Source organism: Globicephala melas, chromosome 13 (assembly GCF_963455315.2).
Source record: "Globicephala melas chromosome 13, mGloMel1.2, whole genome shotgun sequence".
Classification (NCBI taxonomy): Eukaryota; Metazoa; Chordata; class Mammalia; order Artiodactyla; family Delphinidae; genus Globicephala; species Globicephala melas.
Window position 1 is genome coordinate 66,011,006 of NC_083326.1, and position 26,294 is coordinate 66,037,299.

A 26,294-nucleotide genomic window follows, 5' to 3' on the forward strand; every position below is an offset into this window, starting at 1 on the left:
ATGAGTTTAACAAAATCAAGCAGGAAAAGGATTTGGGGAAGAGAGTGAAGGTGGCAACATAGTTTTTCAGTCTCTGAATCCCTACAAAACACACAGAGAAACCATGTAGCAAAACCAAAAACTCATGTATCTATTACAACAAAACTAGGTGACTAGGTATCCCTACAACCCCAAAATGCAAGCAGGTGAGGACAAATCACCCAGAGTCAAAAGACCACCATGGTATTAACATTTGTACAGAAGAAAGAAGGAGCGATGAAGGTGGTATCTGAGGAACCTGAGAACAGGAGAACCTGAATCAGTCAATAAGTAGTCACTGGAAAGTGCAGAGGCCCAACTTGAGACCAGAAGCTGAAACTGAGAGGAGTTTTGTTCTCTCCAAAACCAGGGCTCATGTAAGAGCTGAAGCTGCTGGAGCAGTCTGGCCCCAACAGTCTCAAAACCGACCTGACCTCAAAAACAGACAGGGCTTCATACTGAGGAGGAACTGCTGGGAGCAGAATAGAAACTGAGCAGGAGAAGGACAAGGAGACAGGAGGACAAGGAGGACAAGGACAAGAAGGACAAGGAGGATCAGACCAAGCGTGGTAGGGGAACAAGCCAGGATACCCCATAGAGCAAGCCGCCGCATCTGTGAACACCACGACAGAGACAGAAGAGGGAGCTCTGTGAAATTAGGAAAGCTTAACTAAACCTCACTTCACTCTAAAAGTTCAGAAAAATTAATATCATATAAAAGTGAGCAACAGAAAAGTAAATGAAGTAAAATCCTATACAAAGTTACTGTAGGGCTTCCCTGGTGGCGCAGTGGTTGAGAGTCTGCCTGCTGATGCAGGGGACACGGGTTCATGCCCCGGATCCCACATGCCGCGGAGCGCCTGGGCCCGTGAGCCATGGCCGCTGAGCCTGCGCGTCCGGAGCCTATGCTCCGCAGCGGGAGAGGCCACAACAGTGAGAGGCCCGCGTACCACAAAAAAAAAAAAAAAAAAAAAAAAAAAGAAAGAAAAGGAGCAGAATAACAGGCCTATGGACAAAAAAATTATGCCAGAAAGATGTGCCCACAAAACAGGAAAATAAAAACAAAACCCAAGAAAACCCTGTAACCTATCTCAAAATGAGCTAAGACGTTAAGAAAATAAACCCACACCCAGGCATACCATATTAAATCTTTGAATAATAAGTCTTCAAAAGAGCAACAATTAGATCAACATCTTACAAATGGAAGTCATGAACAATGGAATATCTTCAAAATGCTGGGGGAAAAAACTGGCAATGTAGCCTAATATACCCAGTGAAATATCTTTCAAAACTGAAAGCGAAATAAAAACAATTTTAGACAATATCTGAGAGGATTCATCACAAGCAGACCTACTGTAAAGGAAATGTTCAGGAACATTTAAATGATAGAAAGAAAATCATCACAGATGGAAACCTGGAGATACAGGAAGAAACAAAGAACAAAAAGTGTAAACACATGAATAAATATAAATGAATACTGGCTGTGTAAAATGAGAGTAATAATGTTCTGCAGATTTTAAAATATAAACTGAATAAAGGGAATTCCCTGGCAGTCCAGTGGTTAAGATTCGGCGCTTTCACTGCTGTGGCCTGGATTCGATCCCCGGTTGGGGAACTAAGATCCTGTAAGCTGCATGGCCCAGCCAAAAAAAAAAATTTTTAATTTAATTTAAAAAAATAAACAATTAAAATACCTTACAATAAGGGCATATAAGTGGGGAGAGCGACAGGAGAGTTAAAGTGTTCGAAGAACCCTGCCTTGTTTGGGAAGAGGGCAAAAAGAAACAATTAACATTAGACCCCAGTAAGTTAAACAAACACATTATATTTGTTACGGCAGTCAGTAAAAGAAGGATAGAAGAGTATATAATTTCTAAGCTAACAGGGAGGAAGATAAATAAAATACTCAACTGAGTAAAAAAAAGAAAAACAAGAGTCTTCCGATAATGGCAAACTATGTTACTCCGATCAGTTCTCCCACTGAGAACAAGAAAAGACAAAAAAAAAAAAATTATTGAAGGCACGAAGAGCTACCAAGGCAGTAAAGAAGGGCAGGGCCAAGGTCCAGGGAAAGAAGGAAAAGCAGAGGGAGACTATGCCTCACCCCTGCAGCTGCGATGGGCTGTGGCCACATTGGGAGCCTCACTGATAAAGACACACGAAAAAGATGGGAAGAGCAAGGCCCTCCACAAGGTATACCAAGAAAAAATTTCAGAGAACACACACAGGCCAAATTTGCTTGAGAAACCTTGAATCAAGAGACCTTGATGTTCCAGATCAGGAAAGCCATACTGTCAGAAAAATGAAACAGGAAAGGGTATAGTAAGTGGAGAAGTGAAGGGTGAGAACCCGTAACATTTCAGTTTTTAAAAAACACTTACATTTTCAATGGCTGTCAGTTCTCTGAAACATTCCCTACACTGCCCCTTCTTTCTCTCCATCCCTCTGGCTTCCTGCACAGTGTCCCTGACCCCTTGCGATCAACTTAGGGCGCTGCAGCTAAAGCAATGTTAACCAAAACCCACAGCAGCAGGTGGTAGCCTAGAAAAAGTGAAGCTACCGGGCAGAGGGACTTACACTTGACTCAGTTTCACTCCTCTTGCCAATGCCAACTTTTTCCCCAGGTTCTGCCCTAGACCAAGTCAATCTGCCAGTCTCGCCAGGGACCTGAAAGAGCTCATTTACTTCTCCTGGGCAAACATTCATTCAAACTAGTAATGTGTTAAGTTACCATTATATGATATACCTCCTGGAGGCTGGGGAGGAGCAGGGAAGGAATGCAACACATGCCATAGTAAAGGTTATATATGGGCTTAATACAAAACAAAATCCTAGAATGAACTCAACAGAAGTCCAGTGTTCTGAACTAATACTACCTGGCTTTAGAGGGAAATACTCTTCCAAAAGTCATTCGAATCCACAAATACAAGAACTTTCTGGCCATGCATCTGAAAGAAATGACATACACATTTTAAAACTGCATTTAGTTTATATCATCAATTTTCTGGAAAGGAGACGGAAACTTTAAGGTCCCAGGAAGTGGGATACTAGTATGAGTCAAAAGGTGAATCATATATAGATAATATTGCATCAAACAGAGCACAGGATGGGACAGATTTGTAAAGTTAACATCAAGCAGATTATTTTTAAAAAATACTTTCAGGGCTTCCCTGGTGGCGCAGTGGTTGAGAGTCTGCCTGCCGATGCAGGGGACACAGGTTCGTGCCCCAGTCCGGGAAGATCCCACATGCCGCGGAGCGGCCTCGCCCGTGAGCCATGGCCGCTGGGCCTGCGCGTCCAGAGCCTGTGCTCCGCAACGGCAGAGGCCACAACAGTGAGAGGCCCGCGTACGGCAAAAAAAGAAAAAAAAAAAACCAAAACTTTCAATATAAAGTATTTTGTTGATGAAGATTTCAGAGATGAGGGAAAGGAAGTACATGCTAGTACTTTTGCTCATATTATTCTTCCTGCCTAAAACACCTGGCAAATGCCCACTTACCCACCAAGGCTCATCTTCAATGCTCACTCCTACATGAAGCCTTCCTGGACCTTCCCCAACCAAACAGAGCAAGTAGCTTGGTACTCTCAGACCCCGGCTCCAACCCCTAGTGTAACATTATGACACCAAATCCCAGGAAGCGGCTCGCAGGGTGCCTGTTGTTCCCTCTGCACTGTGAGCCCCTGAGAGCAGGGACCATGGCTCACAGTATCCCCAGCTAGCACAGTGCCTGGAACACACAGAAAAAGTTGGCTTGTCTTGGCCAGTTGATCTCCAAGTTCAGCTTGGAATGCTCTTCCTCCTGCCCTTTACCTGGCTTTCTTACATTATCCTTCAGGACTTGGCTAAACTCCACCTCCTCCAGGAAGTCACTGCTGGCTACGCTGGCATGGCTCTTCTTGCCAGGTGGCCTATGGCACCACATCCTCCCTTCTCACAGCACTTACACTTCGCTGTTGTGGCTTGTTTAACAGTCTGCCAAGCCTACCTGATTTTACGCTTTCATGAGGTCTTGGACCAGGAATGTCTTATTCACCTTGTACGCTCAGCATCTAGCATAACACCTGGTTGGGTAGGCACCTGATAAATTTTTGTTGAATGAGTAAAAGGATACCTTTCAAAGACCTAATCAAGAGTAGCAGAAAATGATCATTTTCTTGGACTATGCTTAGACTTCTTCTGGAAGACTCTTTATAGCTTATACATTGTGGGGCACAACTGGAGACCATGAATGAAAACACTCAATGACAGATCTTACATCAGCAGATTCCTAAATATTTTGAACATTCTGCCATGAAGAACAGTCAGCAAGGTCTCCAATTAACTGAGATAAGATAATAAGAATCATCCCCTCATTTTAACCAACAAGGGAGGACAATGGAAAAGTCACTGAGACAGGGGAGGGGAACCCTCGCAAGCTCACCTGATGCGCAGTTCTCTTAGCCGGCCCCTTCGGGTCCAGGCATATGAGGGATGATACTGTACAGGGTGCCTGGCCCTAGGTATCTCACTCCAGATCCCAGAAGAGGCAGAAGACTTCTTTTTGGACATTATCTTTGGAGAATAAGGTTTCTTAACTGCACCATCCCTTGAAGACCTTAAATTTGAGGAGTAAGGGAGAAAGGAGAGAATCAAATTATCTCTGCATGTGACGCAAATACTTTTTAACATACAAGTGAAATTAAACAGATAAGCTCATTGAGACAGAATGATAATAACTCCCCTTCAAGGGCAATAAGCAGCCCAATCTCTGACAGAAATACCCACCCTATCTGGAGGTGGGTACTGCTGGCTCAGCTCTAAGCAGGAGCTATAGAGCTGGAGGGTACCTTGGAGTCCTAACACACTCTTTTTTAATGTGTCATTTAACGGGAATCATTTACAAATTGGAAACAGATTCCTTTACATAAAAAACTAGGAATGATTTTCAGATTGTGACAACTGTAACAATACACAACTACACACTTTTACTAAACACTAAACTTATGACTTTTAATTCCATTCCAGAAACATTAAGAGATCTTATTGGTATGAACACAAGATTTTTAAAAAATGTATGTCAGAGATCTGCCTGCAGGAAATACCTAGAGGCAACAACATTCCATCAGCAATAAGCAAACCGATAGCTCAAATATTGTTTCTAAAATACCATTGCCAACTAGTATTCCAAGTAATGGGCCCTAGGAAAGCCGTCTCTAAAAAAAATAAAATAAAACAAAACCAAATAAAATAAAATACCATTGCCAACTAAGAGGAAGCAGCAGTCCTTGGAAATATAGCTGACTTTTAGGTCTGAGACAAGGAAAATACAAGATGAGCCTGGAATATCTTAATGGGTCAAAAAGTAAAGAAATGATCAAAGAATGACAAGGGCGTGTGAAAAGGACACAGGAGCCAGCTTGAAAGGGCTCCCACTGGCCAAATCTGGGACAATTTCAGCAGTAATAGATTAAAACCCACCAAATAAAATACGAAATAAAATACGAATCCACAAAATACTGATATAAGTAAATAAATACATTAGGGAGAATGGAAAGCTCTACTTTGCAGTAGAATGCAATTAATAAACTTTTAGGAACCATCACAGTAGCAACTGATTCAGACAAGAATCATCAACGGATGTAAAAACAAGTGGGTGCTAGTTTGATGAGAAACAGGCTATTAATGTAATTTCAAAATATCTTGCCACAAGATACTTATTCATTTCTTTATAGTGGAGAAACCTGGCAGACATCATCTTAACCAAGTGATAAAAGTGAACATCAGGCTTCCCTGGTGGCGCAGTGGTTAAGAATCCGCCTGCCAGTGCAGGGGACATGGGTTCGAGCTCTGGTCCGGGAAGATACCACATGCTGCTGAGCCACTAAGCCTGTGCGCCACAACTACTGAGCCTGCGAGCCACAACTACTGAAGCCCGTGTGCCTAAAGCACATGCTCTGCAACAAGAGAAGCCACTGCAATGAGAAGCCGGCATACCACAACAAAGGGTAGGCCCCGCTCGCCGCAATTAGAGAAAGCCCACACACAGCAACGAAGACCCAACACAGCCAAAAATAAATAATTAAAAAAAAAGAGCAGCCCCTGCTCGCCACAACTAGAGAAAGCCCACGCACAGCGACGAAGACCCAACGCAGCCAAAAATAAATTAAAAAAAAAAAAAGTTAACATCAATGGTAATAGGACCAAATATCCTGGTATTGATGCACTGAGAACACAGCATCACTTCTGCGAAATTCCTGCCAAAAATGCACAACCTGAGTTCAATAATGAAGAAACACTGAACAAACCCAAACTGAGAAATATGCATAAAAGGTTAAGTGATCTGAACTCTTCAAAATGCTTAGGTCATGGAAGATAAGGAAATACTGAGAAATATTTCCAAATTAAAGGGGACTAAAAGTACAAAATGAACAAAAAGGGAAGTTTTTCTTACATTTTGTTTTCTCTTTGCTATAAATAACATTTTTGGAACAACTGGCTTCAACTTACTCTCAAGTGGTCCAGGGGAGGGGGGAAATACAGATATTTGATTCTCGTTATTTGCGATAAGTTCTATAAAGTCCATAAACACTGAGTTAGCGAATATACTGAACCATTGTCCCTAAGGGAAAATACATGGTTAGGTTCCTGCCAGCCTTCAAAAACATTCTCATCAACTAATCAATACAGAACCTTGTGGGCTTCCTTGGTGGCGCAGTGGTTGAGAGTCCGCCTGCCGATGCAGGGGACACGGGTTCATGCCCTGGTCCGGGAAGGTCCCACATGCCGCGGAGAGGCTGGGCCCGTGAGCCTTGGCCACTGAGCCTGCGCATCCGGAGCCTGTGCTCCTCAATGGAAGAGGCCACAACAGTGAGGGGCCCGCGTACTGGAAAAAAAAACAAACAAAACCTTGTTTTATGTGTACTTCTGTTTGAAGACACCTTATTTAATACATATAGTGAATCATTAAATTGAACTCACAGCCAACAGCCCTACAACTCATGCCTGAACAAAGCTCACCTAACATACACTTTCTTCTTAAGGTACATCACAGCGTTCCTGCACTTAAGAACACTAGACAGAACTTCAGCACTACGTTTGGGGGCCACTTTAAACAGCAAAACTGTCAACAAAAAGCACAAAACTGTGAAAACGTGGGACTACACAGACTGGGAAAAGGACCCTTGCTTAAAGTATGAGCTGAAACAAAAAGGCAGAACACTGCCTTGTTTGACCTCAGCTGGGAGCATGTGCATCAGTGAGTAAAATGTTTTGCCCCTCTGCACATGTCCACAAATGAAATGAAAATGCTGAGACAGACAGAGAGAGAGAGAGAGAAACAAACAGGCAGACAGACGAATGTGGTAAAATGTTAACAACAAGAGAATCTGGGAGAAGAAAGGTTCTTTGTCCTATTCTTGCAACTTTTCTCTAAATTTGAAATTATTTCAAAATAAAACTAACAAAAATTTTAAAAATAAGACTTTCATCCCACTCATTTTAAAATAAAAATGAAAGAGGCTCTAAAAAGTTAAGAGCCTATGAAACAGCAAATTGAGGGAAGGTGTGCGGGGACAGTGCCCTCTTGAAGCCCTGTTACATAATCAAATAGGTAGTCAGACTGGGAAGCCCTTGCCTAAAAGTCCCTGCCCACTGCTCTCTCCTTTCATCAGACTCTGAGCACCTTCTCACCAGCTACTGAATCAGTCAGCAGATGAACTCTTTACAGCTCTGGAAATTTAAAGACCATAAAGATACCAACATTGGTGTAAGTCAGGTGGCTCCAGAAATCTAAGTTATTTTAACACCTAAAGGAAGAGATCACAAACTGAAACCACAGATTTGTCTATGTACATATGTGCCTGTTCCCCATCGCAAAACCTCATGATGATAGGGACCATTTTTATCTGCTAATATATACTGAGCCCCTAATATATTGCCAGGCACTCATAGTAGGTAGGCATATAAAATTTGTTAAATTGGTCTTCCCTGGTGGCACAGTGGTTAAGAATCCGCCTGCCAATGCAGGGGACACAGGTTAGAGCGCTGGTTCGGGAAGATCCCACACGCCGCGGGGCAACTAAGCCCGTGCGCCACAACTACTGAGCCTGCGCTCTAGAGCCCGTGAGCCATAACTACTAAGCCCGCGTGCCACAACTACTGAAGCCTGCATGCCTAGAGCCCGTGCTCCACAACAAGAGAAGCCACCACAACGAGAAGCCCGCACACCTCAACAAAGAGTAGCCCCCACTCGCCGCAACTAGAGAAAGTCCGTGTGCAGCAATGAGGACCCAATGCAGCCAAAAATAAAATAAAATAAAAATATATAAATATTTAAAAAATTGTTAAATTATGGAACAGAGGAAAGGCAGAATGATGGAAAGAAATATGAAACAGAAGGCACTTCAAAAACAATATCAGAATCCAAAAATCATGAAGAATGGGGGAGGAGAATAAAAACATAGGAATTCAATTTTTTTTTTTAATGTCAATGGGAGGACTGATTAGCCAAGAAATACAGAAAAATGGAAGTGAGGAGAAAGACAGAATTTGAAAATGTTCATCCAAAAGTGACAAGGGGGAAAGACGATAACTCTAATTTGAGGGACTTCCCTTGGTGGTCCAGTGGGTAAGACTCCACGCTCCCGATGCAGGGGGCCCAGATTCGATCCCTGGTCAGAAAACTAGATCCTGCATGCACACTTCAACTAAGAGTTCGCATGCCGCAACTAAGATCCCACGTGCCGTGTCCCAGCACAGCCAAAATAAATAAATTAAAAAAACTAATTCGAAAAGATACATGTACCCCAATGTTCACAGCAGCACTATTTACAATAGTGAAGACATGGAAGCTACCTAAATGTGCATCGACAGACGAATGGATAGACAAGATGTGTATATTCCATATACACAATGGAGTATTACTCAGCCATAAAAAAGAATGAAATAATGCCATCTGCAGCAACATGGATGGACCTAGAGATTATCACATGAAGTGAAGTAAGTCAGACAAAGACAAATTTCATGTAATACACATATATGGAACCTAAAAAATGATACAAATGAACTTACAAAACAGAGACAGACTCACAGATATAGAAAACTTACAGTTACCAAGTGAAAGGGGGGGAGGGATAAATTAGGAGTTTGAGATTAACAGATACACACTACTATATATAAAATAAACAACAAGGACCTGCTGTATAGCACAGGGAACTACATTTAATGTCTTGTAATATCCTACAATGGAAAAGAATCTGAAATAGATATATATATGTATGACTGAATCACTTTGCTGTACACCTGAAACTAACACAACATTGTAAATCAACTATACTTCAATTTTTGAAAAATTAAGAAAAATTAGAAAAACAAAGAAGTGCCAAGGGGAAGGCATGCACTGACCAATTCATTTAACTGTTTACTTGGCAGGTGTATCCTGTAATGTTTGTTTATTCAATCAATATCAAGGACCTACTATACGCCCAGCAACATAGCAAGGCCAGGGGCTACGAAGACAAATATGTATTCAATGTGTTTCTCATGTCTTACAATGAGAAAATAAGACATTGATAGCTTACAGCAAGCATAGGACACTGACACACACCCAATATCTATAAAAGACAGTTTCTCAAGAGCTTATGGTGTATTGAGATGACAATGAGAATACCAATCGTTAAATGCTAAGAAAAAGGTAAATTTAGGGTGTTACGGGAACGTACACACTGGGTGGGAATAGGGCAGTCAGAAGAGGCTTCCTGGAGATCATATTAGAGTTGAGTTTGGAAATATGAGTAGAAATTAGCTGGGAGTAGGGAACTGGAAAGAGTTGGATGGGAATACTCAGCACATGCAATGTAGAAGGAAAGTTCACAGAGAGTCAAGGAACTCCAAGGAGTCCTATAGGACTCACAACAGGGGATCTCAGATTGCTTTACAGCAGAATACTTAGGGAATTCATTCCCTTCTCAAGGCTCCCCAACCTAAAGCCGCAGAGTATCTGAGGAAACAGAGCTTCATTTTAAGGCCATGGTTAATTTGCTTCAGAAGATGAAGTAAGGCAGGCCTGACGAGTACTCTGTGGATCGTTGGTAAACACTGTCAGGGTGTTGATTCAGCTTTCAAGGATGGATCCCTCTTCTGTGGGATCAGCAGGGGTAGGACCTCAGCAGCTGTGCTGGGAGCTCCATGTCCCACTTGATTAGAGCAGCAGAAGAAGTTTGACTCACGCTGGATGAACCAGATTAATTCTCCCAGGACTGAATTTTGAGCTGAGACACAGTCTGAACAGGAGGTGGGGGGTGAAGCACAAAGATTGCACTGCTCAGGAGGAAGGGTCCAAACACTGCTGAATAGGTCTCTCCAGCTACCTGGCTTCCACCTTGTCCAAGACCTAGTCGATTCTATAAAAAACTTCTGTATGTTAGTTAGGATCCTAGGTTTCAAGCAATAGGAACCCAACTCAAATTAGCTGCTGCTAGTATAACAACAGGAGCCCTTCAGCAAAATTGATAACCTTTTAGCTAAAACCAAGAAAAAAGAGAGAAAAGACACAGATCACCAAAAGTAGGAATGAAGGAAAGGACATTATCATTGACCCTTCATAAATTAAAAGAATTATAAAGGAATACTATGAACTTTATGCCAACAAATTAGACAACTTAGAGAAAATGAATACATTCCCAGAAAAACACAAATCACAAAAACTGACTAGAGAATAAATAGAAACTCTGAATAGATCTATAACAAGAATTGAATTAGTAACTATAAATTTTCCTAAAAACAAAAGTCCAGATCTTGATAGCTTAATTGATGAGTTCTGTCAGACATTTAAAAAATAAATGATGGGGACTTCCCTGGTGGCGCAGTGGTTAAGAATCTGTGCGAGGGAGGGAGACGCAAGAGGGAAGAGATATGGGAACATATGTATATGTATAACTAACTGATTCACTTTGTTATAAAGCAGAAACTAACACACCATTGTAAAGCAATTATACCCCAATAAAGATGTTTAAAAAAAAAATTAATTAATTAAATAAATGATACCAGTACTCTATAAACTCTTCCAGAAACAAAAGTGGTCAGAACACTTCTAGAATCATTCTTTTAGGCCAGTATCACACCCGGATGCCAAAAGCAGACAAAAATATGACACACACACAAAATATAGACCAATATCCCTTGTGGCTATAAACACAGAAATGATCAAAAAATATTAGCAAACCAAATCCAACATACAAAAACCATATAACAAATACTATGACCAAGTTGGATTTATCTTAGGAATACAAAGCTAGTTTAACATCTGAAAATCGATTACTGTAATATACCTTACTAGTAGAAAAAAGGACAAAAACCATATGATCATTTCAGTAGATGCCAAATAAATATTTGACAAAACTCAACACCAGTCATGATAAAAACTCTCAAGGGTCCCAAAAGAAAACAGATGACATACTAAACACAGGATAATTTGAGGATGGCAATATTAACAAAGGTATGGGTGTAGACGAACCACTAGGGAAAGTGCAGGAACCTCAAGCTGGTGAAAGCGAAGGCAGTACCACCTCTAGGCCCAAAGGGATAAAAGAGAGAATAATCACTAGAATCCAGGAGAGTCATACAAAGTCTGCTACTTTATGAGGTACTGTGGGCTTCAGCAGAGGGACACAGCCAACCCAAGGCATCTTGCAAGGAGGGAGCCAAGGGGATAAATAGTCTGGCCTCACTCTCCTCTCTCCCTCCTCACTATCTCCTGACAGAGCACCTCTTTGGCCAAATCCAATGGGAAGCACTGGATACACGAGTGGAGATTAGATCTGGATGGTTATATTGAAGACAGCCAGCACAAAGAGGTAATTCCCTAGCTCACGTACTTCAGAAGAATTCTGAACCAGAGACTCAAGGACTAGAACCGGTGTCTCAAATTGTTAGCTCTTCCTGCTTCTCTCAGTGTGCTGACCTGCGTAACTCCTACAGTATAGGGTCCCCTATTGCCTATGCAGGGTGGAGACTGAAACAGCTGCTACAGCAACCCATTAGGTAGGTCTCTCTCTCTCTCTCTCTAATGCCTGTCTCGGCCTTAGAGGAGAACTTCTGATTGGCCCCATGCAGTCACATGCGCATCCCTGAACCAATCCCTCTTAGGGGGCGGGATACTCATGAAGGGCCAGCTGCAAGTCACAGGCCCGCCACTGTGAGTCTGAGGTTTGTTAGTAAACTGCAGTCTCCTTCTTGTAAACTCCCTCCTTTTTCCTAGGCGAGCCATAGTTGGGAGTCTCCTATTTGGAATCAAAAGAACCTCAAAGCAGGCTGAAAGCAATCATAATCAAAAGTAGGAGAAAGATATACTAGCTAGCCTCGATGTTATAACTTCTCGGGAAAATCATCCTTATTTCAGCTCAAAGTCAAAATTTCAATGACAGATATCTCCACACACTCAAAATGGATTTTGACTGTAACATAAAGTATGAAATGTGCATTATACGCTATACTCTAGATAAGAAACCCAAAATACCAACAAAAAACTGTTACCCAAAATTCCTATCTCACTACCCATGATTTAGGAAAAAACTACTTTTAAAAAATTTATTATTTTCACACACAAAATATTTACAGGCTTTTATATGGGCCATAGTTTCAGTTATCTTTTTTGTCAAGTCCCATCACTCACCTGGAATCAACCTTCCTCTCCATTCTCCGCTTAATCCCTTTTTGATGAAAATTCAACCAGTGGCTTGATACACACTTCTCAGTGAGCAGATTCTTCATGAATCAAAAAGTCTTTTATCTTCCTCTTCTAACTATAAGAAAAAGTAGAATGAGAGTAATTTACCTGAAGCCTCTAAGGAGCCACATTCCTCAACAGCTACACATCAGCTTCTAGTCTCCTGCACCTCCTTCTTAATTCAACAATAGATGAACATGGGAAGTCACTGATTTTTTTTTTTTCTGGGCCTCACTGAGTGGCTTGCAGGATCTTGGTTCCCCGACCAGAGATGGAACCCTTGCCCTCAGCAGTGGAAGCGTGGGAGTCCTATCCACTGGACCTCCAAGGAATTCCTGGGAAGTCGCTGATTTAAAAACAAAATTTTTCATTGCATTTTTAAAAGTTATTTTCTAAGAAACAAAACTGAGAAGAGAGTGAGCCATACTAAAATGGTTATGACTGACTCACCCATCCTGTTCAGGTGATGCTCCAAGACCTTCAACTTCCCTTCATAAGAACACCAGGAGAGGCCAAGATTTCCTATTCCCCCCCACTCCAAGATTAATATTTATGGTTGTCAATGTTATCTATAAGAATCTTCAGGCAGTTTTTGATCAGTGTACAGTTTTCATTTTCATTTAGTGATAAAGTCTACCAGTAATATTCATTATGAACTTAATAAATAACATAGTTTTTATTTATTTCTTAGTACAAAGAATAGCAATGTTGTAGGTTGAATTGTGCCCCCCAGAAAGATATATTGAAGTCCTAACCCCTAGTACCTATGAATGTGACCTTGTTTGGAAACAGCCTTTGCAGATGTAATTATATATAAGTTAGGATGAGGTCTTACTGGAATAGGGTGGACTCTTAATCCAATAATGATTGGCGTTTTTATAAAAAGAGGAGAAGAGACAGAGGGACAGATACACACAGAGAGGAGAATGCCATGTGAAGACACAGACACACAAGGAGAACAGCATATTATGATGAAAGCTGAAACTGGAGTAATGGGTCTACAAGCCAAGGAACACCAAGGACTGTTGGCAACACCAGAAGCTAGAGAAAGGCACAGAACAGATCCTTCCCCAGAGCATTCAGAAAGAGGATGGCCCTGCCTACATCTTGATTCCAGATTTCCAGCCTCCAGAACTATCAGACAATAAGTTTGTTGTTTTAAGCCTCCCAGGTTGTGGGTTTTGTTACAGCAGCCTTTGGAAACTAACATTAAGTAGTAAAACAAAAGAGGAAAATTTAAGTATGTGGTGGAGGAAAGCTAACAAACAGGGTGGACATGTCCCGTGTTGAGTAACTGTGATGCATTCATGAGACATTAATTCTAAAAGAATGAAATTACCCTTTATAATCAAGGTCACATATTTCAATGACAATCAGATAAGGAATCAGCCAGAAAAGAGAGTTTATCCATACAAAATGAATAGTCCTTATTGAGCTCAAACCTATGTCCTAGTCTTTCCGGTACTACATTCCAAGTAACAAAAGTCACAATTAGTGACTATTTCTGTAAATAAATTAAACTGAAAGATGATTCAAATAGAGATTTTTTTGGTGTGAAATATTGCTATAATAAATGGGTCACTGCCTTAGGTTTAATAATGATGCTATGGAATGTTTTCTGCAGTCAAAGACTCCTTTGACACTCTGTGCCAACATTCTAATTACTTTACATATCTGCCTTCCCTATTAGGATATAAATTCCAGGGACTTCCCTGTTGGCACAGTGGTTAAGAATCCGCCTGCCAATGTAGGGGACACGGGTTCGAGCCCTGGTCCGGGAAGATACCACATGCTGCAGAGCAACTAAGCCCATGTGCCACAACTACCGAGCCTGTGCCCTAGAGCCCGCGAGCCACAACTACTGAGCCCACATGCCACAACTACTGAAGCCCATGCGCCTAGAGCCCATGCCCCACGACAAGCCACTGCAATGAGAAGCCCGTGCACCACAACATAGTCCCTGCTCGCTGCAACTAGAGAAACCCCACGCGCAGCAACGAAGACCCAACGCAAAAAAAATTTTTTTTTAAATTTTTAATAAAGAATATAAATTCCATGAAAACAGGAGCCGTATCTGATCTCCTCATTACTGTATTTTCAGGACCTAAAACACTGTCTGGAAAACTAACAGGTGAGATACATAAATACTGGAAAGATCAGGACATAAGTTTGATCTCAGTAAGGATTTGTATGAATATGAACTTATGTCTGAGTTGGAATATACATAATGATAACCAAATATAAAAGACAGCCCAAGAAAAACAAAAATCATTAGGTGTGGACTCCAAGGTAAACCTACAGACTGACCTCCTAAGATGACAGTAAAGGATAAAAGGGTATAAACCATAAGGTCCAAGAGATGGGAGAAGAGATCACAGGAAATGAAAGATTTCCACAAATTTTTGCAACAACTAGGAAGAAAATTAACTGGCCTAACAGATTTGAAGAAGCGAAAACCTACAGAGTGGGATACCAAAGAGAAGCAGGCCAATAGAATTCCCGAAGCGCTCAGAGCTAGAAGGAACAAGGAAAGGCGTTCAGAACTGAAGCCACAGGCCACAAATGAGGGGACTGAATGTAAGTCTATTTGGTGAGCATTTGGGGCCCCTAGTCTCTTCCCCAACCCTGCTAGGTAGGGTATCCAGCTCCCTCCCCCCAGCCTCCATTCAGAATTCTGGCAGCTACACTTCTTGGCTCCCAATCAGAAGACTGGAAGAGTCTTCTCAAAAGTAGATAAGACTTGGGCTTCCCTGGTGGCGCAGTGGTTGAGAGTCCGCCTGCCGATGCAGTGGACACGGGTTCATGCCCCGGATCCCACATGCCGCAGGGCGGCTGGGCCCGTGAGCCATGGCCGCTGAGCCTGCGCGACTGGAGCCTGTGCTCCGCAACGGGAAAGGCCACGATAGTGAGAGGCCCGCGTACCGCAAAAAAAAAAAAAAGTAGATAAGACTTAACAGACTTTGAAATAAAGACATCTGTGCCCCACCTCCATCAATGAAAAGGCAGGCTTGCCCCTAGAGAAAAGCGCACAAACTGACAAGCGGGCTCAGACACTGGAAGCTTCCGATTAATTTCTCAGTTGCTGATACTCAAGTATGAACGGACAGTCAAGAATCACAAGACATTTGGAAATGACCTCCAACAAAAAAGAATGAAACCAAAATATGGGATTTCCCTGGTGGTTCACTGGTTAAGACGCTCCGCTTCAAATGCAGGGGGAATGGGTTTGATCCCTGGTTGGGGAACTAAGGTCCCGCATGCCACGCAGTGCAGCCAAAAATTTTTTTAAAAAAAGAAAGAATGAAACCAAAACAAAGGAATCCTGAGGAAGCGCCACTACTTGTGATGTATTCCTGCCAAAAACTTGAAACTAAATATCATCAAGCGTCATCTAGAACTAAGTACCATCCTACAAAAAATACAAGGGACAAATAAAAATGACTTTAAAATCAGCAAAATCAATGATGTAGGAAACTTTACAGGACAAACGACTCAGTTCTTTCAATAAACTGCTAAGGAAAGATAGGAAAACTTATACATTAAAAGAGACTTAAGATGCTTATTGGGACTTCCCTGGTGGCGCAGTGGTTAAGAATCTGCCTGCCAATGCAGGGGACACGGGTTCAATCCCTGGTCCAAGAAGATCCCACATGCCGCGGAGCAACTAAGCCTGCGAGCCACAACTACTGAGCCTGCGCTCTAGAGCCCGTGAGCCACACCTACTGAGCCCGCGTGCCTAAAGACCATGCTCCACAACAAGAGAAGCCACCTCTTGCTGCAACAACAGAAAAGCCCATGTGCAGCAACGAAGACCCAATGCAGCCAAAAAAATAATAATTTAAAAAAATAAAAATTAAGAAAATCATAATTAAAAAATTATTTTTAAAAGGATGCTTATCGGGCTTCCCTGGTGGCGCAGTGGTTGAGAGTCCGCCTGCCGATGCAGGGGACACGAGTTCGTGCCCCGGTCCGGGAAGATCCCACATGCCGCGGAGCGGCTGGGCCCGTGAGCCATGGCCGCTGAGCCTGCGCTCCGCAACGGGAGAGGCCACAACAGAGAGAGGCCCGCATACCGAAAAAAATAAAAAAAATAAAAATAAAAATTAAGAAAATCATAATTAAAAAATTATTTTTAAAAGGATGCTGCTTATCGGGCTTCCCTGGTGGCACAGTGGTTGAGAGTCCGCCTGCCAATGCAGGGGATGCGGGTTCGTGCCCCGGTCCGGGAAGATCCCACATGCCGCGGAGCGGCTGGGCCCGTGAGCCATGGCCGCTGAGCCTGCACGTCCGGAGCCTACTGTGCTCCGCAACAGTGAGGGCCTGCGTACCGCAAAAAAAAAAAAAAAAAAAAAAAAAAAAATGCTTATCAACCAAATGTAATGCATGGACTTTGATTCTGGATCTTGATTTTAACAAACTACAACTGTCAAACAAAAAAATATGAAACAATGAGGGAAATTTAAACTTTAACTTTTTTGAACTTAATGTTTTAATGAGTTATTAAAGAATTATCATTTTTTTTGCTGTGATAGTGGTGTTGGTTCTTTTAAAAGGATACTGTGTCTTTTACCGAATATGGAGAACAATTTACAGATAAAATATGATAAATTTAAGCACCAAAATAATTAAGGACAGTAATAAATTATAACACATTAAACAAAATGGGAATCCATGAGTCCAATCTGACAATAAAGGGATGAACAGATAGTTAGATAAATGAGGTAGAAAAGAGGGCTTATCCATACACAAAATGCCCAGAGACAAATGTGGAGGGAGTTGTAGAGTTGGATAACCCCCATCTTATGACAATCATGGAGAAAATGATTTAAAAAAAAAAAAAGCTAAAAAGTGATAAATGTGAATAAAGGTATATGGGGGTTCTCTGTATTATTTTTGCAACTTCTCTGAAGACTGAGATTATTTCAAAATAAAAAACAAAGCAAAAATACTACAGTGGCAGAGATATAAATGAAAGAAGATAGGTCATGAGTTAATTTTTGAAAATGGGTGTTGGGTACATACTATACACGGTTGAAATTCTTCATAATAAAATTTTTTAAAATTCTGGAGTAAACAAAGACAATATGGGAAAGAAAAGAAAAAACCACCAACAACAAAAAAGAAAACCCTATGATTAATATCCTCAGTGAGATAAGAGAACATATTATATACACATAGAATAAAATAAGGATATTATTTAAAACAAAAAGAGAGCAAGAAAGATATAGGAGAATCAAAACATTAGAAGGTGGCTAATAAAGTTGAAGAAATGTCCCAGAAATAGGAAGAGGGGGGAAAATGACGAAAGGAAATAAAGTTAGAAAATCAAAGGCTCAATCCAGGGGATCAGATATATAACTAGCAGGAATTCCAGAGAGATATGAGAGAACGAAAGAGGAAGAAATTATCAAAGAAATAAGAGTTGTCTCAAAACTGAAAGATGTAAATCCTCAGATGAGAGGTCCTGAACCAAGGCCAAATGTCACGGTAGATCAAACACTTTTTCCAACATGCAAGGAGAAAAGGCTTAAGATATGCATTTATTGAGAAGATACAGGAAAACTGGACATTATCAAAATTAAACATTGGTGGGACTTCCTTGGTGGTCCAGTGGGTAAGACTGCACTCCCAATGCAGGAGGCCCGGGTTTTGATCCCTGGTCGGGGAACTAGATCCCGCATGCATGCCACAACTAAGAAGTCCACGTGCCACAACTAAAGATCCGTGTGCCGCAACTAAGACCCAGAGCAGCCAAAATTAAATAAATAAATGTTTTTATTGAACATTCGTGCTTCAAAGGACATCATCAGGAAAGTGAAAAGAAAAAAAAAAAGAAAGTGAAAAGATAACTCAATGAATGGGAAAAATATTTGCATACTTGCTAAGGAACTTGTATCTAGATTATATTTTTTAAATTCCTATAACTCAATAATAAAGACAATTAACCAAATTTAAAAATGGATAAAGGATGTGACTAGATATTTCTTCAAAGAAGATATATAATCAGCCAATAAGAACATTGAGATGCTCAACACCATTAGCCATCAGGGAAATAAAAATCAAATCACAATGAGGTACCCATCAGAATGGGCATAATCAAAAAGACAGAAGGATAATAATAAGTATTGGTGAAGATGTAGAGAAACTGAAACCCTCCTACACTGCTGGTAGTAATGTAAAATGGTGCAGCCACTTTGGAAAACAACCTGGCAGTTACTAAAAAGACAAATACAGAGTTACCATTTGATCCAGCAATCCCACTCTTGGTATATATCTAAGAGAACTGAAACCGTATGTCTATACAAAAACTTGTATATGAATATTCGTAGCAGCATTATTCGTAATAGCCAAAAAGTAGAAGCCCAAATGCCCATTAACTAAAGGATGGATAAACAAAATATGATATATCCATACAATGGAATATTACTCAGCCATAGAAAGAAATGCAGTACTGTTACATGCTAAAACATGGATGAGCCTGGAAAACATTATGCTAAGTGAAAGACGCCAATAACAAAGGACCACGTATTGTATGATTCCATTTATATGAAATGCTCAGAACAGGAAAATCTATAGTCTGTAAGTAAAATGGTGGTTGCCTACAGCTGGGAGGATTGAAGGGAAACAGTGAAGTGACTTACTAATAGGTAAGGATTTCTTTTTTGGGTAATTAAAATGTTCTAAAATTGATTAAGGTGATGGTTGGATAACTGGGAATATACTAAAAACAACTGAACACTTTAAATGTGTGAACTGTATGGTATGTGAATTATATCACAATAAAGCTATTAAAAAAAGAAGAGGAGGAAGTACTAGAAGTAGTAGTAGTACAGGAAAATGTGCTCCAAAAACCAAGGAAATAAATCAAGAAAAAAAAAACAAAAAAAAACAGGGATCTGGGAACAGTGAATCTAAAACAAAAGAATAGTAAAAAGAAACAAATTCCAGGACAGATGTGAAAGTAAGTCTCTGGATTAGAACTGGGAACAGCAGGCACAGAGCCACCAGAACAGATTAGAGCAGAGGAGGAAAGTCTCCAGGAAAGAAATGGAACTGATGGTTTTGAGAGTATGCAAAAAATTACTGACAGGTCTATGAGAAATACTGAAGCATTCAGAAAAAAACATTAGTGATCTGTGCATGGAACACTAGGAAAATAAGAAAATAAGACAATTATTAATTCTCAGAAAAAATGACGGGATGTAAGAGAAAGGAAGAATTGCAGTTAGTCTACTTGGTTCAGCAGTGAATATCTGTTATATAATGTAAACACTGACTATTAACAACAAATTACCACATAACCACGTTGGTGAGATGAGGGAAGAAAACCTGTGCATTTCCCATGAATGGTCAACACTTAACGTGTAAACCTAACAAATCAAGAAATATCACCTATAAGGTTATTTACTTCCAATTTACAAATAACATCAGGAGGAACAGAATGGAAATTGGAATTAGAGCCTGGAGACTATTTTCTAATTTAAGGTTTTAGTATTAATTTTAAAATACACATGTGAATTCGAAAAATGTAAAAGTATCTTAAAGAAGTTTCTACAGTATTCTGCAGCTCCTAACAATAACTGAGAAATGAATGATCTTACTAAAGAAAAGCAAGAAAATACCCAAATTTATATACTAGGTCGCAGAATAAGCTTCAACTACTTCTTCCAGGAAGCCTTCCATGACACCTCCAAGTCTCATATTTCCATGGCACTTAGGCGGGTACCATGCCACCTAGAGTGTATAGATTAGATTCAAAATAGCATTCATGGAGCTGGTACTCTGTGCCAGGCACAGTACTAAACAGTTTTCATTAATTACCTGCTTTAATACAACCACCCCAACAGGTGGTAACCATCTTTATTTTAAAGAAGAAGTGCCCCAGGTCACCAGCTAAGTAGGACAGCTGGGGCTGGTACTCAGGGCCCTAACACGATTCAGTCAACGAATAACAAATCTTCACTATAATCCAGAGATTAACAATAAATCTGAACGGCCTCCCATCAAATAAAAACGGAGCACTAATCTCCCGCTGCGGGTGTTTGCCCAATTAGCCCTCGGGGCTCAGATGTGGCCCCTACGGTCTGAAAACCCTCGCCCGTCGCTCGGCCACGCAGCAGGGATCCAGAAACCCCGAATTCGGATACGCGCACGCTAACGAGCCTTGCACTGACGCGGCACCAGCACCCGCCTGCGGCGCCCCAGACGCGCAGGAGGACGTCGGGCGAGGAACGTGGGCCCCGGGAGCCATCCTGAGCGCCCTTTCCACCTCTCCTCCATTCTCGGACCTCAGCCCCATGGGGAGGTAGCCTCACCTGCACTTCTAGAGGAGGAGGAAACGGACGCTCCCACAGGGCAGTCACCGGCCAGGCTCGGAGGGACGTGCGCTCGTCGCTGGGCTCCGGCCGGAGAGGCCGAGCACTCCAGCCTCACGCTTCAGAGAAATCCCGGTAGACGCGGTGCAGCCTCCTCAAGCCCGCGCGGCCAACGCCAGCCTCCGCGCTTTCCCGCCCCTTAAGACGCAGATCTCGCGCCGGCCCCGCCCCCATCTCCACGGCGACGCGGCGTGCGTGAGAGACGCCCAGCCCGAGACCCGAGAGACAGCTGAGCCTCATGGCAGCAGGCGACTCACCTCCCCGTGGCCGCCTTGGAGCCCCAGCAATGCGAGTTGGCCTTGAGGTGCGTGGATAGACGCGCTGTCAGGGCGGCCCCGCGGAGGGCTCTCTGCCCCCGTGGCCCACTCGCTTCTTTCACAGCTCAGCCTTCCACTGCTACTCTTAGACACGAGGAGTGGGAGCTGTCTTGAAGCGGATTCCCGATTTACGCTTCGCGTGGCAAGCACCAGGGACGAGGCTCCCGTGTAGAGGCCGGCGCGGACCGAGGCCCTCCTTCCCCCACCTCCCGGCTCCCGCGTGAGCCTCTCTGGCTCTCGGTTCTCGATGGTTTCCGGGGAACGCAAGCCGGTCCCCGGGGCCTGGGGCGCGCGCATTCGTAGACTGGGAGGTCGTCAATCGACCGCGCGGGTGAGGGTTGCGCCGCCGGCGAATTAAGATTATCCCAGGTTGATGGCGTCTCTTAACCATTACTTTTAAAATGTAATTAACAAGCATTGTTAGTAAATAGTCATTAATTTAAAAGATGATCAGAGTGGGCCCAAATTTTAAAAAGTGGGGATGGGTAGGTAGGGCATTTTTTTAAATTAACGAATAGTTGGTTTACAATGCTGTTTCAGGTATACAGCAAAGTGATTCAGTTTTATGTATATATATATACACTATTCTTTTTCAGATTATTTTTCATTATAGGTTATTAAGGTAGGGCATTTTTATATCCTTTTCTCCTGTGCTTCGTAAAGCATCATTTAGAAAGCACTTGATATTTCTGGTGGAGAGCGCAAAACAAAGGCTAGCATTATGCATTTAAATGCCTGAAAGATTTTACATTAAAAACATGAAGGAAAAAAAACTTGTTGGGTGCCTTGGTATTAGAATCACAGGTAATTTGCATTTTTGCTTTTTTTTACCTATGTTAATTTTTGTAATTAAAAGTGTTTAAAAGAAGTTCCATTTTAGCGGGACACGGGAACCAATCTTTAATCTGAAGTTATGTGACAAAGTAGTTTTTAAATAATTTAGTTACTTTCAAAGTCCTGATTAACACTGTAACTAATATTTACTTACTGTAATGTTACTCTTATGAGTACTTTATTAAATTACATTTATACAAATTATGACAATCCAGGATGAAAAATCAGTAAGCACGCTTTCTAAATGATTTGCTGATACTTTGTCATGTACATTTACCACGATCAGCTTTGACTAATTTAAGAAGGAATTAAAGGCATTTGCATTTGAATTATAATGAAAATAATTAGTCCCATTAGGTAAGATTAGATAACAATATAGAATAACAATAGCTAGTGCAGCAGCGCTTGGTGATGTCAGACTCTTTTAACTACTTTGCATATATAAAATCAAAGATGTAAAGTGCCAGAAAGGGTTTAGGCTCAGCAAATAATTTGCTCTATGGTCTTACAGAAGTCTCTTAATAATTTCTTTGTAGTCGTTGAATACATGATGCCGCAACTGTGAAACTGTTCAAATCCTATTTTCTTGGAAGTAGGGATTACCCTTGGAGAAAGAAAAGCTGAGTAGGAAAAAGCTCATTTAGAAAGGTGGAGAGCAGTGGAGGTCTGAGTTGAGGCTGCTCTCAAAATTTTTAGGTTTCTGATTTCTATTTGCTTCTCTGCTGTTCTTGGACTGTTAATTTCCCCAACTGACTGAAAGTTGGGAGTCCCCTTATGCCAAATTTTGAAACAAGAATTTGAACCTAAACCAAGATCTTACAAATATTTAGTAAAGAAGTAGAATCTTTTTTCTCTTACTCTCTCAAAGGGGGTTCCTATACTGATATTTGAAAATTCATTATCATTGCAAAAGGGGGCATTTAGAATTACAAATTATCATTCCTGCCAAAGAGAATAACATTCAAAAGCAACAACGAAACAAGGATTTGCAAGCATCTAGCTTTTACATGACACAGGTGAAAGAAGTTCACAGATGCCCTCCCTTAGTAAATGATTACCTTTATTCCTAGGTAATAATTGTCTTCTCCTTTAATAAGGATAGATTAAGGCTTTGAGAGGTAAGAAGTGAGTTGAGAACATGGTTCTATAAGACATTAAAGAAGAGCCTGGGGGAAGAGTACATCCTCCATAGGATAGACTAGAAGACACCCAGGAAATGAGCTTCAGGCCAGGCCTTTATGATAATACCTACAATGCCTTGAGCACGTTTCATATATGGCTGGTGGTAATTTAAAAATATGCCCACAAATTCTGTGACACTCTTCCCGTATAAAGGTGTAGTCTAAGTCCTCTTCCCTTGAATATAGGCCAGCCTTAGCGATGCCTATCTAAGGAACAGCATGTGGCATAAGAGACAGTGACTTCGAGGCTAGGCTGTACAACTGTCTGGCCCTCTCCTAATTGGACACTTGCCTGGGAATCTAGCCACCATGTTATGAGGGAGCTCACGCCACAGAGAGACCAGGTGTAAGTGTTCCAGCAGTAGCTTCATTGGTTCCAGCTGACAGCCACCAACAACCACCAAACATGTGAGTGAGTGAGCCATTAGATGTTCCTAGCACACAGCTTTCCAGCTGGTGTTGAAGGGAGCAGAGACCAGCTGTCCCAGTTAGGACCACCCCAAATTACAGATTTGGTGCAAAATAAATGTTGGGTTAAGCCATTGAGTTTGGGGATAGTTTGTTACACAGCAAAAGATAACCAGAACAGTGGTTTTAATGTTATCTCTTTAAAGCCTGAAAATTAGGTACTACTATCTCTTTTTGCGGTACGCGGGCTCCTCACTGTTGTGGCCTCTCCCATTGCGGAGCACAGGCTCCGGACGCGCAGGCTCAGCGGCCATGACTCACGGGCCCAGCCGCTCCGCGGCATGTCGGATCTTCCCAGACCGGGGCACGAACCCGTATCCCCTAGCATCGACAGGCAGACTCTCAACCACTGCGCCACCAGGGAAGCCCTGCTATCTCTCTTTCATAGATGAGTAAACAGGTTCAAAAAAGTGAAGTGACTGGCTCCGGTTTCACACTGAGTGGCAGAGCCAGAATTTAAGAGCTTCAAAAAAATAGGCCTTCTCCACTTCTCCACAGTGGCTTGCAGAGAGAGGATAGTTGTGAGAAACTCATTTTATTCATCATTACAGACGAAAAGAAAAAGTTTTCATAATTGTTTTGTCCGTTGCCAATATACAAGGACGGGAACTTAGTGCGCAATCACTGCCCAATCGGCTGATTTCACAAGTGAAGCTCAAAGAAAGTAGGCCCCTTCAAAGAAATGTAGACTTCACTATACTTTGGCGAGAAAAATTACATTTCCCTCCACAGCCATGTATCATTCCACTGTCCCACGGGGCAGAAACCGGCTCACACGTGATCTCCGTCAAACTTCTCCTCCCCGCATGGCAATTACTCTCATTTGTTCACAGAGGAGGAAAATTATATGTGCGTCTGTGTGGCCGTCAGCCGGTCTCAGCACTACATACTAACCACCTGACATTCGCAGTTTCATCTTTCACCCAAACGCACTTGCACTTCTTCCCGTGCAGGCTATGGGGCGGGAAAGAACATTTCAATGAATTTGTCAGTCGCCTGTAGCTCATTGAAAAGCAACCGTGGCAAGTTTGCTTATTAATGCAGCAACGCGTAATCTCGCTTATTCCTCATACACATAGAGGCCATTTTAATAAGAGCGAAACTCAGAAGTCAGAACTTTGCCCAAGATTACACCACCAGTAAAAAAATAGCCAAGGTTCGAACCCCAACCGGAAGGCGCACAGCCCTCAAGTTCGCCTAACTCAAGATTCCCGCTGCCGAAGCCCCAGGGTCCTCTGCCGACGCAAACCGTGCAAACGCAGCGGCCGACCCACTGCCCGACCGCGGTCACCCTGCCTGGAGAGCAGCCGGGCGGGGGTCGCGGGCTTCAAGCTCCGCCCCGCCCCGAAGTGCACGTGGGAACTGGGCGTCCTCCCCAGGGCTGCCCACGACAACCGCCTGAGCACACCTGGAAGGGTTTCCGCGGCCCCCGGCCAGGCCTCCTCCCCCTGCCGTCATCCCCTCCCGGCCTCCGCCTCCCCGCCACCGTGCGTACGCAGGGGCCGGCGCCCAGGGAGCGCGCCGCGATGTTTCCTTTTTCCGGCCGGCACCGCCGCGGACACCTCACATCCGGGCGCGCGTCGGCGAAGGCTGCGCTGGGGCCCGGGTGCGTGGAGGGAGATATTAAGGGGGAGGGGGCCGGGGAGGAGGAGCGGAGGGCTGGGTTGCGGTTACGGCGGCTGAAGGGAGACAATCCGAGCGGGTTGGGGGGGGCGAGAGCGAAGGCCGCGCGGAGCAGCCCTCGGACCGGCGCGGGCGGCGGGCAGGGGAGCGGCGGCCGAGGCACCGAGTAAGGGCTGGGTGGCGGTGGGGCGCCGAGATTCGGGGCGCCGCACGCCTGGGCCCGCGGGAAGAGAAGGGGCGCGGGTGCGCTGCGCCCAGGTTCGCGGGCGTGAGCGCGAGCGCCGGGGCGCGCGCGGGGGCCGGGCAGGGGCGCGAGGCCAGCGGGGCGGCCGGCTAGCAGCGGGCGGGCTGGTGGGGCCCGAGCCGCCGGGCTGGATGGCGGCGGGCCTGTACCGGCTCCAGCTCGGAGTGCCCAGGCCGGGGGATTCGGCCTCCCCGCTTCCTCCGGCCCACCTCCCCTCCGTGAGTACTGTCCCCGCCCATTCTCCGAAGGAGGCCGCTGGGTCGGGGCCTGCGCGAGAGGCCGGGGGTTGGGGTCTCGGCCAGGGGAAGCTGAGCTTTGGAGCTGAAGCCTGCGCTCGCTCCTTCCTTGCCAGGGGCTCCCCTGACATGTCCACAGGTGCGGCTGGCCTAGTGAGGGGCGCTCTGTCCCCGTCCCCAGTCCCTGGCCTCCGGTAACAAGGGGCAGCTGGCGCCGTCCATTGGCAAGTGACAGGCACTTTACCACTGCCCGACTTCCCGGATCCCCAGCTCCAGCCAGTCTCCTACCTGCCC

The 26,294-nt window shown here is 43.3% G+C and overlaps 2 protein-coding genes across 22 annotated transcripts in view; one reads left to right on the forward strand and one right to left on the reverse strand.

The window, feature by feature from the left end:
* Window positions 1–25,511, reverse strand: part of SFI1 (SFI1 centrin binding protein) — an 85,025-nt gene extending 59,514 nt beyond the window's left edge. For 9 of the 16 annotated variants that reach the window (XM_060310083.2, XM_060310086.2, XM_060310090.2 and 6 more), the window contains exons 1-4: window positions 12,669–12,798; window positions 6,689–6,881; window positions 4,440–4,613; window positions 2,895–2,966 (exon numbers count right to left, since the gene is read on the reverse strand). In XM_060310083.2, the coding sequence (XP_060166066.1) occupies window positions 2,895–2,966; window positions 4,440–4,613; window positions 6,689–6,828 (386 nt within the window). In that variant the 5' untranslated portion in view covers window positions 6,829–6,881; window positions 12,669–12,798. Of the gene's footprint in view, window positions 1–2,894; window positions 2,967–4,439; window positions 4,614–6,688; window positions 6,882–12,668; window positions 12,799–21,037; window positions 21,252–21,354; window positions 21,628–25,392 lie in introns of those variants that run through there. The other 7 variants (XM_030860863.3, XM_030860862.2, XM_030860861.2 and 4 more) reach the window with 7 other exon arrangements.
* Window positions 25,485–26,294, forward strand: part of EIF4ENIF1 (eukaryotic translation initiation factor 4E nuclear import factor 1) — a 42,441-nt gene continuing 41,631 nt past the window's right edge. For 3 of the 6 annotated variants that reach the window (XM_030860879.2, XM_030860881.2, XM_030860880.2), the window contains exon 1: window positions 25,828–25,982. In XM_030860879.2, the coding sequence (XP_030716739.1) occupies window positions 25,896–25,982 (87 nt within the window). In that variant the 5' untranslated portion in view covers window positions 25,828–25,895. Of the gene's footprint in view, window positions 25,504–25,564; window positions 25,687–25,827; window positions 25,983–26,120; window positions 26,140–26,294 lie in introns of those variants that run through there. The other 3 variants (XM_030860883.2, XM_030860882.2, XM_060310094.1) reach the window with 3 other exon arrangements.